At 46.3% G+C, this 13,921-nt stretch overlaps 2 protein-coding genes across 3 annotated transcripts; one reads left to right on the forward strand and one right to left on the reverse strand.

Moving 5' to 3' along the window:
• Positions 1–2,548: 2,548 nt before the first annotated feature.
• On the forward strand, positions 2,549–6,836 carry LOC119319159 (FAM10 family protein At4g22670-like). The gene is made up of 10 exons (XM_037593645.1): positions 2,549–2,811; positions 2,903–3,085; positions 3,849–3,936; positions 4,048–4,128; positions 4,304–4,368; positions 4,564–4,704; positions 4,786–4,902; positions 5,004–5,360; positions 5,461–5,518; positions 6,411–6,836. Exons 1-10 carry the CDS (start codon positions 2,656–2,658, stop codon positions 6,506–6,508), a joined length of 1,344 nt encoding a protein of 447 aa, XP_037449542.1. The 5' UTR covers positions 2,549–2,655; the 3' UTR covers positions 6,509–6,836.
• A 769-nt stretch (positions 6,837–7,605) lies between these two features.
• Positions 7,606–13,180, reverse strand: LOC119319161 (protein disulfide isomerase-like 1-4). Of its 2 annotated transcripts, none has more exons than XM_037593646.1 (12): positions 12,528–13,179; positions 12,318–12,447; positions 11,354–11,519; positions 11,122–11,240; positions 10,943–11,023; positions 10,688–10,774; positions 10,472–10,546; positions 9,889–9,957; positions 9,725–9,805; positions 9,509–9,643; positions 8,455–8,511; positions 7,606–8,032 (listed from the first exon to the last, which is right to left on the reverse strand). In XM_037593646.1, the coding sequence occupies exons 1-12, from the start codon at positions 13,100–13,102 to the stop codon at positions 7,850–7,852; spliced, it is 1,758 nt and encodes a 585-aa protein (XP_037449543.1). In that variant the 5' UTR covers positions 13,103–13,179; the 3' UTR covers positions 7,606–7,849. The 2 variants fall into 2 exon arrangements, with proteins under 2 accessions (XP_037449543.1, XP_037449544.1); XM_037593647.1 differs by lacking the exon at positions 7,606–8,032 and adding an exon at positions 8,060–8,194 and having other exon boundaries at positions 12,528–13,180.
• Between the last annotated feature and the right edge of the window lie 741 nt (positions 13,181–13,921).

Below are 13,921 nucleotides of genomic sequence, written 5' to 3' on the forward strand. Positions count from 1 at the left end.
CCCAGGTCTCTTTCTCATCATATCAATCTCCATCACTTTATTATTGCTTTGCTTTTACTTTATTTACTTTGCATCTCTATACCAAAAATACCAAAAATATTATTTATCATCTCTATCAGATCTCACTTTCGTAAGTGACCGTGAAGGGATTGACAACCCCTAAGCGCGTTGGTTGCGTTGAGTTATTGTTTTTGTGTAGGTACGAGGGACTCGAGTGTAGCCTCCTACTGGATTGATACCTTAGTTCTCAAAAACTGAGGGAAATACTTACACTATTTTGCTGCATCATCCTCTCCTCTTCGGGGAAATCCAACGCAGTGCTCAAGAGGTAGCAAGAAGAATTTTTGGCGCCATTGCAGGGGAGTCTGCGCAAAAGTCAACATACCAAGTACCCATCACAATGCCTATCTCCCACATTACATTTTTTGCCATTTGCCTCTCGTTTTTCTCTCCCCCAATTCACCCTTGCCATTTTTTTCGCCCTCTCTCTCTATCCTCCCTCTCTTTCTCCGTTTGCCTTTTTTGTTTGCTCGTGTGTTAGTTTGTTTGCTTGTCGTGATGGCTAGTCTCTTATCTTCTCCGTTGTCACCCGAGAATGAAGTTCTAAATTTTAAACAAAGGGAGAAAGAAAATCTAAAAGATGCTTGGTATAGAATTTGCAATGCTCAAAATAGATCTACCATGAAGCAATCTACTTCAGTTCTTCTCCGTGATTTCTATGTAGGTGCTAGTCCTTGGTATAGATATATCCTTTATACCATAATCGGAGGGAATTTCTTGGGTAGCCATATTTTTAATTCTTATAATGCTATGTTAGATTTATTTGGCTCACCACCTCTTTTGGTTAATGGAACTATGCTAACTTTGAAGCATGTTATGCAAATACTTGAAATTATTGAAAATAAAGTTGCTACTATTGAATTAATTGAAAATCTAGATAAAAAGATCCACAATCAAATTACCCAATATGGATCTAAGGTAGGAATGACTTTGAAAAATATTAAGGAAAAAGAACCCATAGTTAATGAGAAGATAAACTTAGATTCTACTAGAATTGATAAACTTGAGGGTATCATTACGAACTTGGGAACCGTTTTTTCTTCCGTAAAAAATACTCCAAGTCCTCCTACTAAAATTGCCAAGCTTATGTATGTTCCTAAAAATAAGGGTGAATCATCTAGTAAGGAAACTGCAGATCTTAAATCTATAAGTATTCATCCCAATCTCTTTGCTATCATTAAAGAACCAATTGCTACAAATGAATTTTTCGATCTTGTGCCTAAGAGTTTGATAATCACTAGAAAGAAAGAAATTCCTAAGGGAGATAGATGTCTCATTGAAGAATTGCCTACCAAAGATGGAAATACCTAGATCTACTCTTGCTTATTATGCCTAGCTAGGGGCGTTAAACGATAGCGCTTGTTGGGAGGCAACCCAATTTTATTTTTATTTTTTGCTTTTTGCTCCTGTTTAGTAATAAATAAATTATTTAGCCTATGTTTTGATTGTGTTTTTTGTGTTTAATTAGTGTTTGTGCCAAGTAGAACCGTTGGGAAGACTTGGGGAAAGTCTTGTTGAACTTGTTGTAAAAAACAGAAACTTATATCCGGTTTGTATTAGAAGGTAGACCGGTTCTAATCCTAGTAGGACTCCACATGTAACCCGCCCCTCCTCGCTCCCGCGTGAGCTCGCTCCTGTGGCCTGGCGTTGGCCTCACCTTCTGCTACAGGTCACCGGGCCTCTCCGCCGGTCTCCCTCTTCGCCACAGACCGGTGCCTCCGAATCGCTTTCGTCCACGCCGAGCCGGTTTTCACCGTCGTCACCTACAAGAGCCGCCATCCGAGGTTTGAATCAGGCCTTCACCCGCGGTTACACCAGCCGCCTGATTGGTTCCGCGCATGAGACGCCGCCCTGACGGATTGCTGAGCCGCCGTCGCCCCTGGTTTTCGCAGCAAGCCGCCACCGCCGGCCTACTGAGACACCTCGGTCGCCCCGACTCATCCGTCCGCGCCGCCTTTGCTGGCGAGTCGCCCTCACCCGTTCCCTGGTCCGGGCAGGTCGTTGCTGCTATGAGCTGCCACCCGCCGGAGTCTCTGCCGCAAGCCGGCACTGCTTCATATCGCTAACAGCCGCCGGTCCGCCTTGTAAACTACTGATGCGGTCAAAACTGCACTTTGGGCCGCCACTTCTTTGCCCCGCCATGGTTCTAGAGCCGACGGGAGTGGCCTCCGCCGAGCGGCCTACTCAGCCGCGGGCGGGTTTAAATACATGCCAAGTTTTGTGCAAAATGAATCGATCGTCGCTCATAAAACGAGCTCATGGAACCTCAGGTGGGGTGCGGGCTTTATGACCCTCGCATGCTAACCCATGAGTATCTTCGTATGGAGGCTGGACGCATGTCTCTTTTCCAATGGTTATGTCACACCACGTTGATAAAACCGCTTATAACACACCGTAAAAAAAAAAAAACCCCGCTTATAACACACGGCAAGTAGCCAATTTGGTGAAACGTCGGGGAGGAAACGTGGAGTTAACCCTCCTCTCCTCTCCGTGTGATAAGACCCATTCCCCACTTGCACCCAACCCAGGGAGCCCCAAGGAGGAAGGAAGGGAGGGAGGAGAAACCCTAACCCTAGCGAGACCTCCAGAGAGGCCATGGATCCGTCCAAGCTGGGCGAGCTGCGCTCCTTCGTGGAGGCGTGCAACAAGGACCCGGCGCTCCTCGCCGACCCGGCCCTCGCCTTCTTCCGCGACTACCTCGCCTCCCTCGGCGCCACCCTCCCCGCCGCCGCCGCCAAGCCCGCGCCCAAGGTCCGATCTTCCGCCCCTTCCCCGGCCCCGATCCTCTGTTCCCTTTCCTTGTTTGTCCGATCTGATTACTGGGTTGGATTTGGACCGGCAGCCGAGGTCCATGGACGACATCGACGACGACGACGACGAGGACGAGGAGGGGGAGGAGGACGACCAGGACATGCGCGACCCCACCCCCGAGCCCGACGAGCTGGATGAGGAGATCGTCGAGTCCGACCTCGAGCTCGACGACGACGGCGTCGTCCACCCCGACCACGACGACGCGCCCCAGAAGGTCCCCTGTTCTGTTCACCCCCATCCTCTGCTTCGTTCTGCTCTGCTAGTCCAGATTCGCGGTCAACTCGCATCACAGCAAGCACTAGTTACTGCTCCTGTTCTTGGCCCCGCCGCGGGATCACAGTAGACTGACCGGCTTCAGGAAATGTGACAACTTCCTCTGGCGAAATCCTGCTGCCTTGCACTAGATGGCTAGATTGTAGTCATCTTACAGCCCAGGATTATGCTGTTTTCTTCCATAATTAGTTACACTCAAGTTGCTAGATCTTTCATCATTACCTTACAACCAAGGATGCTCTTTTTCTCTTCAAATAGTTCGTCAATCTTCACTGCCCTGTCACTCTTCTAGTCTAGTTGTTCTTAACCATGTTCGTACTCTTCTTTAATCCTCTGGCAACTTTCCATGTCAAATTTCGCTGCCTTGCTCTAGACCGTTGCTACCTCACAACCCGGGATCATGCTGCTTTCTTCTGCCACAGTGCTCTATTTTGACAACCCAGGATCGTGATGCTTTCTTGTACTACAATTTATTAATCCACTTCACTGCCCTGTTCTAGTCTAGCTTTACTATTACCAAAGAAGCTCCTTCTTCTGCTTCTTCTTCTTCTTCTTCTTCACAATTTGTCGAGCTTCACTGCCCTGTTCTAGTCCAGTTCTGCATAATGTAGTAGCTTGTTCTGGTGCGCGATTACTTCTTCAATACAGCTGTCTCTCTGCTCTTATCACATCCCTTGACCGATGCGCTGATTTTTGTTTGACAGATGGGAGACTCTTCCGTCGAGGTGACCGAGGAGAGCCGTGACGCCTCCCAGGAAGCAAAGGGCCAGGCAATGGAAGCAATGTCAGAAGGTAGTACACACTCTTGCCTTGTTGTTTGCCTCTGTGCTAGCTGGCTGGCTAGCTGGCATCACCTCTGTTCCTTTGTTCTCTAATCCCTGTTGCTGTGTTACTATTTGTCAGGGAAACTGGAAGAGGCCGTTGAGCACCTCACCAAGGCTATACTGCTGAATCCAACCTCAGCAATCATGTACGGTACCAGAGGTATAAATGATGTGACTGCCACTGATGCATTCTCTCCTCTTGTTGCTGTACAAAAGCATTCCTTGTGTCGGTTGAATCCACTATCAGCAATCATTCATGTATGGGCTACATTAACTTACTGCCCATGTGACTAGCAGCACCTGACTGGGTTGTGGAATCCTTGTGTTTTGTGCAGCATCTGTGTTTATCAAAATGAAGAAGCCTGCTGCCGCCATCCGTGATGCGAACGCTGCTCTAGAGGTGATGATTCTGTTCCCCGTCTGTCCCTTTATTTTACTGCCCTGTTCTGTTTCATGCACCATACAATGTGGTCTAGATGCAGAGTTTTCTGGAGTGTAAAGGGATGGGTTAAGCATACATCAGTTATGTTGATTGCAAGCAGGACATGATGCTCTTTATCTGATTACCCATCCTTTTGTTATGTATTTCTTTCAGATCAACCCAGACTCTGCAAAGGGCTACAAGACCCGTGGAATGGCTAATGCTATGCTTGGCAAGTGGGAGGAAGCTGCTCGTGATCTGCATGCCGCGTCAAACATTGACTATGATGATGAGATCAATGCTGTGCTCAAGAAGGTGGGATGTTGTTGCATCAACTATGTCCTATATATATGTTTGGACACAACGCACATGCTCATATCAACGATCCTGATGCAGGTGGAGCCTAATGCTCACAAGATAGTGGAACACCGCAGGAAGTATGACAGGCTGAGGAAAGAGAGGGCGGAGAAGAAAGCTGAGCGTGACAGGCTTCGTCGCCGTGCCGAGGCACAAGTGGGTTCATCATCATACTAATTTTTTCCACTTGTGGTAGGAGCTTTCCAGGGTTACTGTTTATGGGTCATACTAATGCTCATGCATTGTGCTTTCAACAGGCTGCTTATGAGAAGGCCAAGAGGAAGGAGCAATCATCAAGCCGCTCTTCAGGAGGCATGCCTGGTGGAATGCCCGGTGGCTTCCCATTCCCAGGAGGCATGGGTGGAATGCCTGGTGGCTTCCCCGGAGGAATGCCTGGTGGTTTCCCTGGAGGAATGGGGGGTGGTTTCCCTGGAGGAATGGGTGGAGGTATGCCTGCAGGAATGGGTGGAGGTATGCCCGCAGGAATGGGGGGCGGTATGCCCGCAGGAATGGGAGGTGGTATGCCTGGAATGGGGGGTGGTAGAGGAATGGGAGGTGGTATGCCTGGAGCTGGAGGTGCTCCCGGGAATGTTGATATGGGTGACATCTTGAATGTAAGTGCTTGCCCAGTGTCTGCCTGTCTTCCTTGTAACCATAACTCTTGACACTGGAGAAACCTGTTTTACACAATGTTCTTTCTTCTCTTTGAAACAGGACCCTGACCTGATGGCAGCATTTGGTGACCCAGAGGTTATGGCGGCCCTTCAAGATGGTACAGTTTTCTACTCAAATAGTTCTCTAATCCCCATTTACTTTATAGTACAGTTGCCTGTTGTAATTGATCTTCCTGGCCAAGTCCTGGTGCTGGAAAACCGCTGACTGAAGATAGATTTTCTCTTAATAATAGCAGTGGTCATAGGTGCAGCATATTTCTTTCCAAAGTATTTAGTCTGTATCTAGAGTAGAGTTGTCATATTTGTTGAGTTATGGAAGGTGTGGATTAGTTTGATTGAATATCCTCAACATGCAAGCATGCTAGTGATGTACTTTCAATCCTGAAATCTGGTGTCGCAGATCATCTCTTTATCACTAGAGGCCACTATGTTATGTTATGAGTTCGACACGACATCCTTGTTCTTATACTGCTAGATTAGTAGATATATTCTAATAATTCAGCTTAGTACTCATGGTTCTGACATTCCTGGTATGCATCCATGTCTAGAGAAGGCCGGACTAATTTTCTGTCAAGACATGGAAGTTTTAATTGTTAGGACAGAGCTGTTTGCTTGCATCACCATGTATTTGCTGCTTTAGGGATATGTGTGTACATTGTTCTGGTCCTGTGATTTACTGGTCAGGGTTTGCATGGCTCAAATATTTACGTAGATGGGAGGCACCATTTTATACGAGCTATACTAAATTTTTGAACCTTGCAGTATTCTTAAACTCGGATATAATGCTTATAGGAATTGTAATCTCTAAACTTGGTTATAGTGCTTAACATGAACTGTAATCTCTTATAAATAGTAAATGCATGAATGTTATTATTAGGACAGAATCATCTTGCATCTCTGCTTATACGCCTGATGCTTTAGGGTTGTTTGGCAGCCTGTGTTCTTGTTCATTACTTCATTTGCAGTGACCTGACCCTCTGTTTGGTGCAGTGATGAGCAACCCTGCCAACTTGGCCAAGCACCAGGCGAACCCGAAGGTGGGGCCCATCATAGCCAAGATGATGGCCAAGATGAACGGGAACCGATGAACGCCCCCTGAGCCCGCCCTCGTGACCGATGGTTTTGCGATCATCAGCAGGACAAAAAACTCTGGTTAAGTGTTGGCAGTGTCTTTTTGGCATCGAGAGACATGCGTGTGTTGTCGGTTGGCGATACTAGCGCGCAGAGACGCTTGTTGGATGGGGGATATGTCATGCCTGGCTTTTTATTACATGTTGGTAGTAAGTAGCGGTAGCGAACTTGCGGTGGCTGACAGTCTGCGGATGCTTGAGGGTTTTACCGAGATGATGCGACAGTTCCTTGTTTATATATTTGGCGGAGAAGACGTTACAGCTGATGAATGCTTTTTATGCCTGCGATTCGTGTTGCCCGATTCTTATTTGCATTCTGATTTTGCTGTGCTTTGCATTGGTTACTTGTTCTGTTTGCTGCAGTAGTGTCGCTAGTTGAATTGGTTCTGTGCCTGTTACTTGTTTGTTTCTTTTTCCCTAGTCCAGGACATGTTTCACAGTTATTTAGAGATGATTAGCATTTGATAACAATTTTTAAAAACAGAAAAAAATGTTTCAAGCATTTCAATACCTGTGAGCATTTTTTGAAAAACGTGAACTTAATTTGTTATTTTTTTGAACATTATAAGAAAACCAAACAATTTTTTTGATAGTTGAGCCCTATTTCTTTGAAAAGCACGTAAAAATATTTTACGGCCCGTCCTTACTGCCAATAGAAGTATCGGCTGTTGGTGGCAAATGATACACGCGAATGTTTAACACCAGCGTCAGATCTGAAACATTTTTTAACATTTATTGAAAAATTGTGAATAATTTTGAAAGTGCGAACCAATATTTGTGTCGCACATATTTTTATGACCCACTGTTTTTGAAAACGTGAGCCCTTTTTGAAATTCTGGATTATTTTAAAAAGTAAAAGATTTTTTAAAATTCTGAAAATTTGCTGAAAAATACTTTCCCAAAAACACAAACAAATTTTGGAAATGGAAGAATACTTTTGAAACTCCCAAACATTTTTTGAAAGCATGAACATTTTTGAACTTATGAACAATTTTTTTAAATGGAAACATGTTTGAACATTTGAATCATTTTGTTTATACAAATTGAACTTTTTATTGTAGGATGAACTATTTTTAATATATGATGAACATTTCCTTTAACAAACTAAACTTTTTTTAGTGTATGGTGAACCATTTAAGTTTTTCAGTGCATATTTGTATGCGCTGATTGTCGCGCATATTCTTCCGCATCCTTAACTCCACTTCCAGCGGCCCGAGTTGATACCTAGCTATTTGTTCTCCACCTCCTGCTTTTGACAGCAGCACCGCGTACTTGTTGTCAATGGCGTAAGTAATCCCCCTACAACTCGTCCTTCGGGTTCGAACCGGAGCTCTTCTCGCCCTCGGTTGTCGAGCCCGGGCCCTCGGCGCCGTCGGTCCGTGCCGCTGACGGGTCTGGACGCTTCAGCTTGAACGGGATAGCAGCATGCTTCTTGAGGAACTTGTACATCTCCACCACCGTCCGGTCCCCCTCAAAAGTTATCTGCAAGAGTTTATTCAGCCAGCAAATTGAGTTAGTATATCAGGTTACCAGTTGACTAAAATCCCATAGCACCATTCAAGCTCCACCCATGAGTTTAGCTAGCTGTCCACTGAATCTACCACCATTACCCAAAATCACAGGGCATGACCAATCGTAAAGCACCTACAAAGGCATATACACAAAATTTGCAGGGATATAAGCATGCACAAATCAGCAGCTAAATCACATGGATGTTTTAGCTGAGTTTAAGGAGTCTAGAGACAGCTCTAGCAAAGCATAACGATAGCTGTGCTGAGAAGCCCTATTTAGGAGAGGGGCGAGGTTAACGCGATTGCTACCAACTGAAAGACAAATCGCAAAATCGTAGTAAGAGAGATGTGTTGCAAAGCAAGAAGTGAAACATCACATATGTAAGCACTTACAGGCTCAAAGCTTTTCTTCCCAGCTGGATAGAAGAGTATTGTGGGGAATCCATCAGGCTGTAACAGGAAGCAAAGTGTCAAGTCAGGAAAGATAATTAAAAGGAAAACAGAGCTAAATGAAAGGCAGCTTCAAAATGTAACAGTCATAATCATAGTGCCACACCAAAAATAGAAGAGCGCGAGCTTCCCCATGCGCCATTTAATACTATATATGCATCAAAAATACTGTTGCACTATTTCAAGATGTTATGGGCCTCCAACTATAGCGAGATAACCGGGGGACATGGCGCCATCCTTCAACAAACCTGGCGACAGTGTTCGTTTCTGAGGCTCAACTCAACTTGTCCCATAAGACTCGAGCTCTTGTCTCTATCTTCCTAGCCAAATCTGTCTTGCCAAATACGACCTATTTCCCAAATTAACCTGTCTCTAACTCCTAACAGCATGTGATTCAAATCTGACAATAGCCATACGACCTCTTTAGCCCGTTAGACAAACTGTACCATGACACTGTAGCGTATGGATAAATAGGTGCAGAATAAATATATTTATCATATACTGATACTCCCTGAGGGCAGGCCTGGCGCAGTGGTGAAGTCCTCCCCACTTGTGCCAAGAGGTCCTGGGTTCGAACCAGCCTCTCTGCATTGCACTTTGCAGGGGTAAGACTAGGTTCCTATAATCCCTCCCCAGACCCCACCTTGTGTGGGAGCTTCTATGCACTGGGTCTGTCCTTTATATACTGATACTCCCTCCGTCCCAAAATAAGTGTCGCTGACACCAAAGTTGTGCTAAGTCAGCGACACTTATTTTGGGACGGAGGGAGTAAGATGGCAGCAGACAGATAATGGACCTATACTTTCTGTGCACCATAAACAAGTACAACTGCACATTCAAGTGAGGAAAGTGTTGAAATAACTTCTACACGTTTTATAACTAGTATTGTTTCATATAAAATGTATGTAGAGGTTCTATGACTGTTGATGGCCCGGCACTCAGACTAGTCTAGCAAGTAATATCCAGTTTGAAGAAGTCAAAAGATAGCGACACAGACCTTGGCACGAGGATGCTCATTGTTTGTGCCGTCCATTTTGGCTATTACAAGGGAGTCGATGCCACGGAGATACTTGGCCAGCTTGTTGTAGATAGGCTCCAGTGACTGACAATGCCCACACCATGGTGCATATACCTGCGTCCAAAATGGCACGGCGTTATGGACAACACACAATTTTTATCTTCTCAAATACTACCTGGCAAGAACTGAACATACCTCCAAAAGGACATCTTTTGATTCATCCAGAACTATTTGATCTAGACTCTTGCCAACAACAACTTTGACATCCTCATCATTCTGCACGGGAACACAAAGAATGCCTCATTGTCGTGTAAATAATGACAGGGAAAAGAGATATCAGATAATTCTTCTCCACTCACAGATTCAGGTACTGGGTCAGACTTGTAGGATGGTGTGAGCTTGTCCTCCAGGAAATCTTGAGCAAATTCCTGGGTATTAACAAGAAGTAGAAAGATTTTTATAAGGAACACTGTACTTTCTTGAACAATGGTACTTGATACCATCCTACCCAATAACATTAGCAGAGCCTCAACATCAGCATTCAGCAATGATGAATCGGCAATGATGAGACAAGTGCTAGTTTGGCGAAAGATGAGAAAATATACATGGACATGAAAGTTTCTGAAGCAACATATAGCACGATATAAGCAGAAATATACCGCGGTATAAAAAAGAACAGCATAAATCATCAAATAACGAAAAGCAAAAACACGTTCGTCAGCTTATATATTGCTAACATACTATATTCTCTTGCAACTGTTGACCACATTCTTATGATTTTACTTCCAATCTGGTACTCCCTCCGTCCGAAAATACTTGTCCTAGAAACAGATAAAATGGATGTATCTATAACTAAAATAAGTCTAGATACAACCATTTCTAGGACAAGTATTTCCAGACGGAGGGAGTACTGAATTTGCAAAAAATATTTTAAGCAATTACCTTCATGGTGTCCAGTGATATTTCACCACTGAAGAAAAACTTCTTAGCGTCTTCATTCCCAGTGTAAGCAAGAACCTGCAAAGTAATCAAATCAGGATGTACAAAACAGAAAGAGCAGACAAATTAAAATCAAAGTCAAATTATTGCATTCTATAGTTCTTCTGTACAATAAATCAACAGATAGATAAACATGGCAACAAAATTAAGAGCCATTACCGTGGTCTCTTGTCCAGTAATTCCAAAGTAATTGGCAACAGGTTCACCAACTTCCTCATTGTCACGCTCCACAAAGACAAATAAAAGCTGCATTTGAGACACAGGCCACATCAGTGCTTAGTGAGACTCCACCTCAGCAAACACACAAGTTATTAGAAAGGAAATAAGTGATGGCTTGGATTTGAGTATAAAACGTGGAGCATGACAGAGGAAAAAGTTCATGAAACACTGGTCCGATCAACAGGAAAAAAATACCTTCCCCTTGAATGATTTTGCTGTTTCCTTAATGATGGGCAGAAATTTTGAGGACTCCTTCGCAACAGCAAATAGCAGAATCTAATTTCAAAATTAGAAGACAGCAGGTCAGCGAAGGAGTAATACATGGGTCGACAGTACGATGAAAATAAAACCCCATGGCAGACAGCATGGCATACTTGCTTCTTGATTGGATTATCGAAAATCGCAGGGGCGGTCTCCTGTGTGAGGGTGGTGATCAATGGGATTTTGTTGGCCGACACAAACTCGGCAATCGCAGACGCTCTGAACTCGCCATCTGCATGGCACACGGTACATTATTATCCAATTTAACGGTCAAACCAAAACGTGTAAAGAAATGGAAAGGAAAGGCTGGCGCTGAAAGCCAAAGCAACTCGGAGGTGAAGATACCAAATACGGTCAGCTTCTCCTCCTCTTTCTTGAGCAGGACTACTGACGGGCGCTTTGCTTCCGGGTCAATGTGGAAAAGCTTGGCTACATCGGGGCTGGTGGTCTGATAAAAGCTGATGGTATCTTCCAGCCTTGAAGCAGCAGCAAGCTCATCACTGTGAGCACCCTATATAATTTGATGACAAGAGTAATTTAATGATTTATGCAGCGCAGAATTAGAATAGCCAAAAATACAAGCGCATCTCGGATTTGTTTTCAGTACATGGTAACAGATCATGCAGGTTGACATTTTATCTAGTAGTGAGCAAAGGAATCATGGAACAGACGAAATGTAATTTTGGATCAATCTGGGGTAACATGGCCACATGGATGGTTGTTGCAATTCAAGCCTCGAAGCAGCAGCAAGCTCATCACTATGAGCACCCTATAACATTCAATGATAGAGTAATTAAGGATTTTATCACAATGTTATATGCAAGTGTCCGATAGCTAAACATATGAGCGCATCCGGGAGCCGTTCTCAGCACATGGTAACAGAACATGTAGGTTGACATTTTATCTACTACTAGTACGTAGTAGTGAGCAAGCAAAAGAACAAGGGCATTCAGAAATACAGGTGCATTGTATTTGTGGTCAACTAAATTTGGGGTAACAAACATGGCCACATGAGTGCGTACCGATAGCTAAACATACGAGTTGAACTCAGATTTGTTCTGAGCACATGGTAACAGAACATGCAGGTTGACATTCATCCAGTGAGTCATCAGAATATTCAGGGAACTGAGAAGAACAGGTGCATTGTATTTGTGGTGAACTAATTTGGGGTAACATGGATGGCCACATGAGCTGTTTGGCTGTGATTCAACAACTGTATTCTTGGGTCAATCTGGGTAACATGGTTTGGAATTGAAGAAATTTTGGGTTTGGTTGACTTTGCTGCCACTGGAGAAGGCGCATTGCGTACCGAGAGGTGGTCGAGGAAGGCGAGCACGGCCACGTCGTCGCCGGTGACGACCTTCTCGGCGTCGTCGACGGCGGTGAGGTTCTGCACCGCAGGGCCCAGCTTCTTGCTGATCCAAGCGACAATGGCGTCCCTGCAGCAAAGCAAAAATTCTTAGCAGCAGCTGCGGAGCCGGAGCAGGGAGGGAATTGGGGATCTGCAGAAATTGCTCACTTGGTCCTCTCGCCGGAGTAGTCCCTGGGCACGCCGTCGATGAAGAAGAGGAGGGTGGGGTAGCCCTGCACGTCGTGCGCCTGCGCCAGGTCGTGGTCCTCGGTGGCGTCCACCTTGGCCAGCGCCACGTCGACCCCCTGCTCGGCGAGGTGCGCCGCGGCGGCGGCGTAGTGGGGGGCCAGCGCGCGGCAGTGGCCGCACCAGGGCGCGTAGAACTCGACCATCACGTGGCGGCGGGCCGCGAGGACGGCGGTGAAGTTGGCGGCGGTGAGGAGGAGCACGTGGGCCTCGTCGGCCGCCGAGGGGTGGGAGGAGTCCTCCTCCGGCCCGTCGTCGTCGCCGAAGAGGTCCTCGTCTTCGTAGTCGGCGTCGAGGTCGGGGAAGTCCGGAGCGCCGTCCTCGGGGTCGTTGGGGGTGGCGTCGTCGAGGCCGGCGTTCTTGATGAGGTATTCGAGGTCGATGTCCGGGTTGGAGGTGGGGACTGAGGCGGCGGCGGCGGCGAGGGGGAGCAGGAGGAAGGGGGTGGCGAGGAGGAGGAGCAGCAGTAGGGATCGGGGCGTCGGCATCGCCGCCATGGCCGGCCGGCCGGCGAGCAGCGTGGGAGCGTTGGGGGAAGTGGGGAGTGGAACTTGGATCCGCCGGCTGGACTTGCAAAGACTCAATTTTTGAGGAGAGAGTCCACCACATGAGGAGCGTGTGAGTTTTTTTTAAGCATGAGTACACACATAAGCGCTCATATACACATGCATACACTCACCCCTATGAACGCACACACGCACACTCTACCCCTATGAGCACCTCCGAGAGACTGACCTGGCATATCATCTTGAAATTTTACGAAGTCATCGTAGGCGCCTCGTAGTCGACGGGAACGTCTACTCCCACTAAAAGCGTATCGCCGGAATTCTTGAAATAAATTTAGAATAAATGCGAGCACCAGGATTTGAATCCTGGTGGGTTGGGGATACCACTGTCCACCTAACCATCTCAACCAGAGGTTGGTTCGCTGAGGAGCGTGTGAGTGAGTGAGTGGCCACGGTGTGGGGCGCGTGAGGGCCCAACGACCCCTCCTGCTAATGGGCCAGGCAGGCCCAACCAACGCCGATGACAATGGATGAACTGAAAAAAAAGGTTACACCCTTAAAAAAACAGGTCATGATTTTTTTTAAAACCGTTTGACGAACATTCGGCGAATCGACTAGTCCATGCTTCTAAGTTTGCGTCGAGGTTGGTTTTAGCGGATGAGTTGATCCAGACAAATTGGACCGGATGGGGTAGGCGGCGGCCAAAGGGGCGGCGAGCGCGCATGAAGATGGGTGTGCGGGGTCGAAGGGAAGGAGGAACGGGGACGTGGCCACACGCGGGGGAGCAAGGGATCCGCCGGAGAGAAAAGG

Source organism: Triticum dicoccoides, chromosome 6A (assembly GCF_002162155.2).
Source record: "Triticum dicoccoides isolate Atlit2015 ecotype Zavitan chromosome 6A, WEW_v2.0, whole genome shotgun sequence".
Lineage (NCBI taxonomy): Eukaryota > Viridiplantae > Streptophyta > Magnoliopsida > Poales > Poaceae > Triticum > Triticum dicoccoides.

Excerpts from the sequence above, each read along its gene's own strand:
- LOC119319159 (XM_037593645.1), top strand. The coding sequence starts at position 2,656 with ATGGATCCGTCCAAGCTGGGCGAGCTGCGCTCCTTCGTGGAGGCGTGC. Across the intron at positions 4,705-4,785 it reads TCAATGCTGTGCTCAAGAAG|GTGGAGCCTAATGCTCACAA; the intron begins GTGGGATGTTGT and ends ATCCTGATGCAG. Across the intron at positions 5,361-5,460 it reads ATATGGGTGACATCTTGAAT|GACCCTGACCTGATGGCAGC; the intron begins GTAAGTGCTTGC and ends TCTTTGAAACAG.
- LOC119319161 (XM_037593646.1), bottom strand. The coding sequence starts at position 13,102 with ATGGCGGCGATGCCGACGCCCCGATCCCTACTGCTGCTCCTCCTCCTC. Across the intron at positions 11,241-11,353 it reads GGAGAAGCTGACCGTATTTG|ATGGCGAGTTCAGAGCGTCT; the intron begins GTATCTTCACCT and ends TGTGCCATGCAG. Across the intron at positions 8,512-9,508 it reads ATGAGCATCCTCGTGCCAAG|CCTGATGGATTCCCCACAAT; the intron begins GTCTGTGTCGCT and ends TTCCTGTTACAG.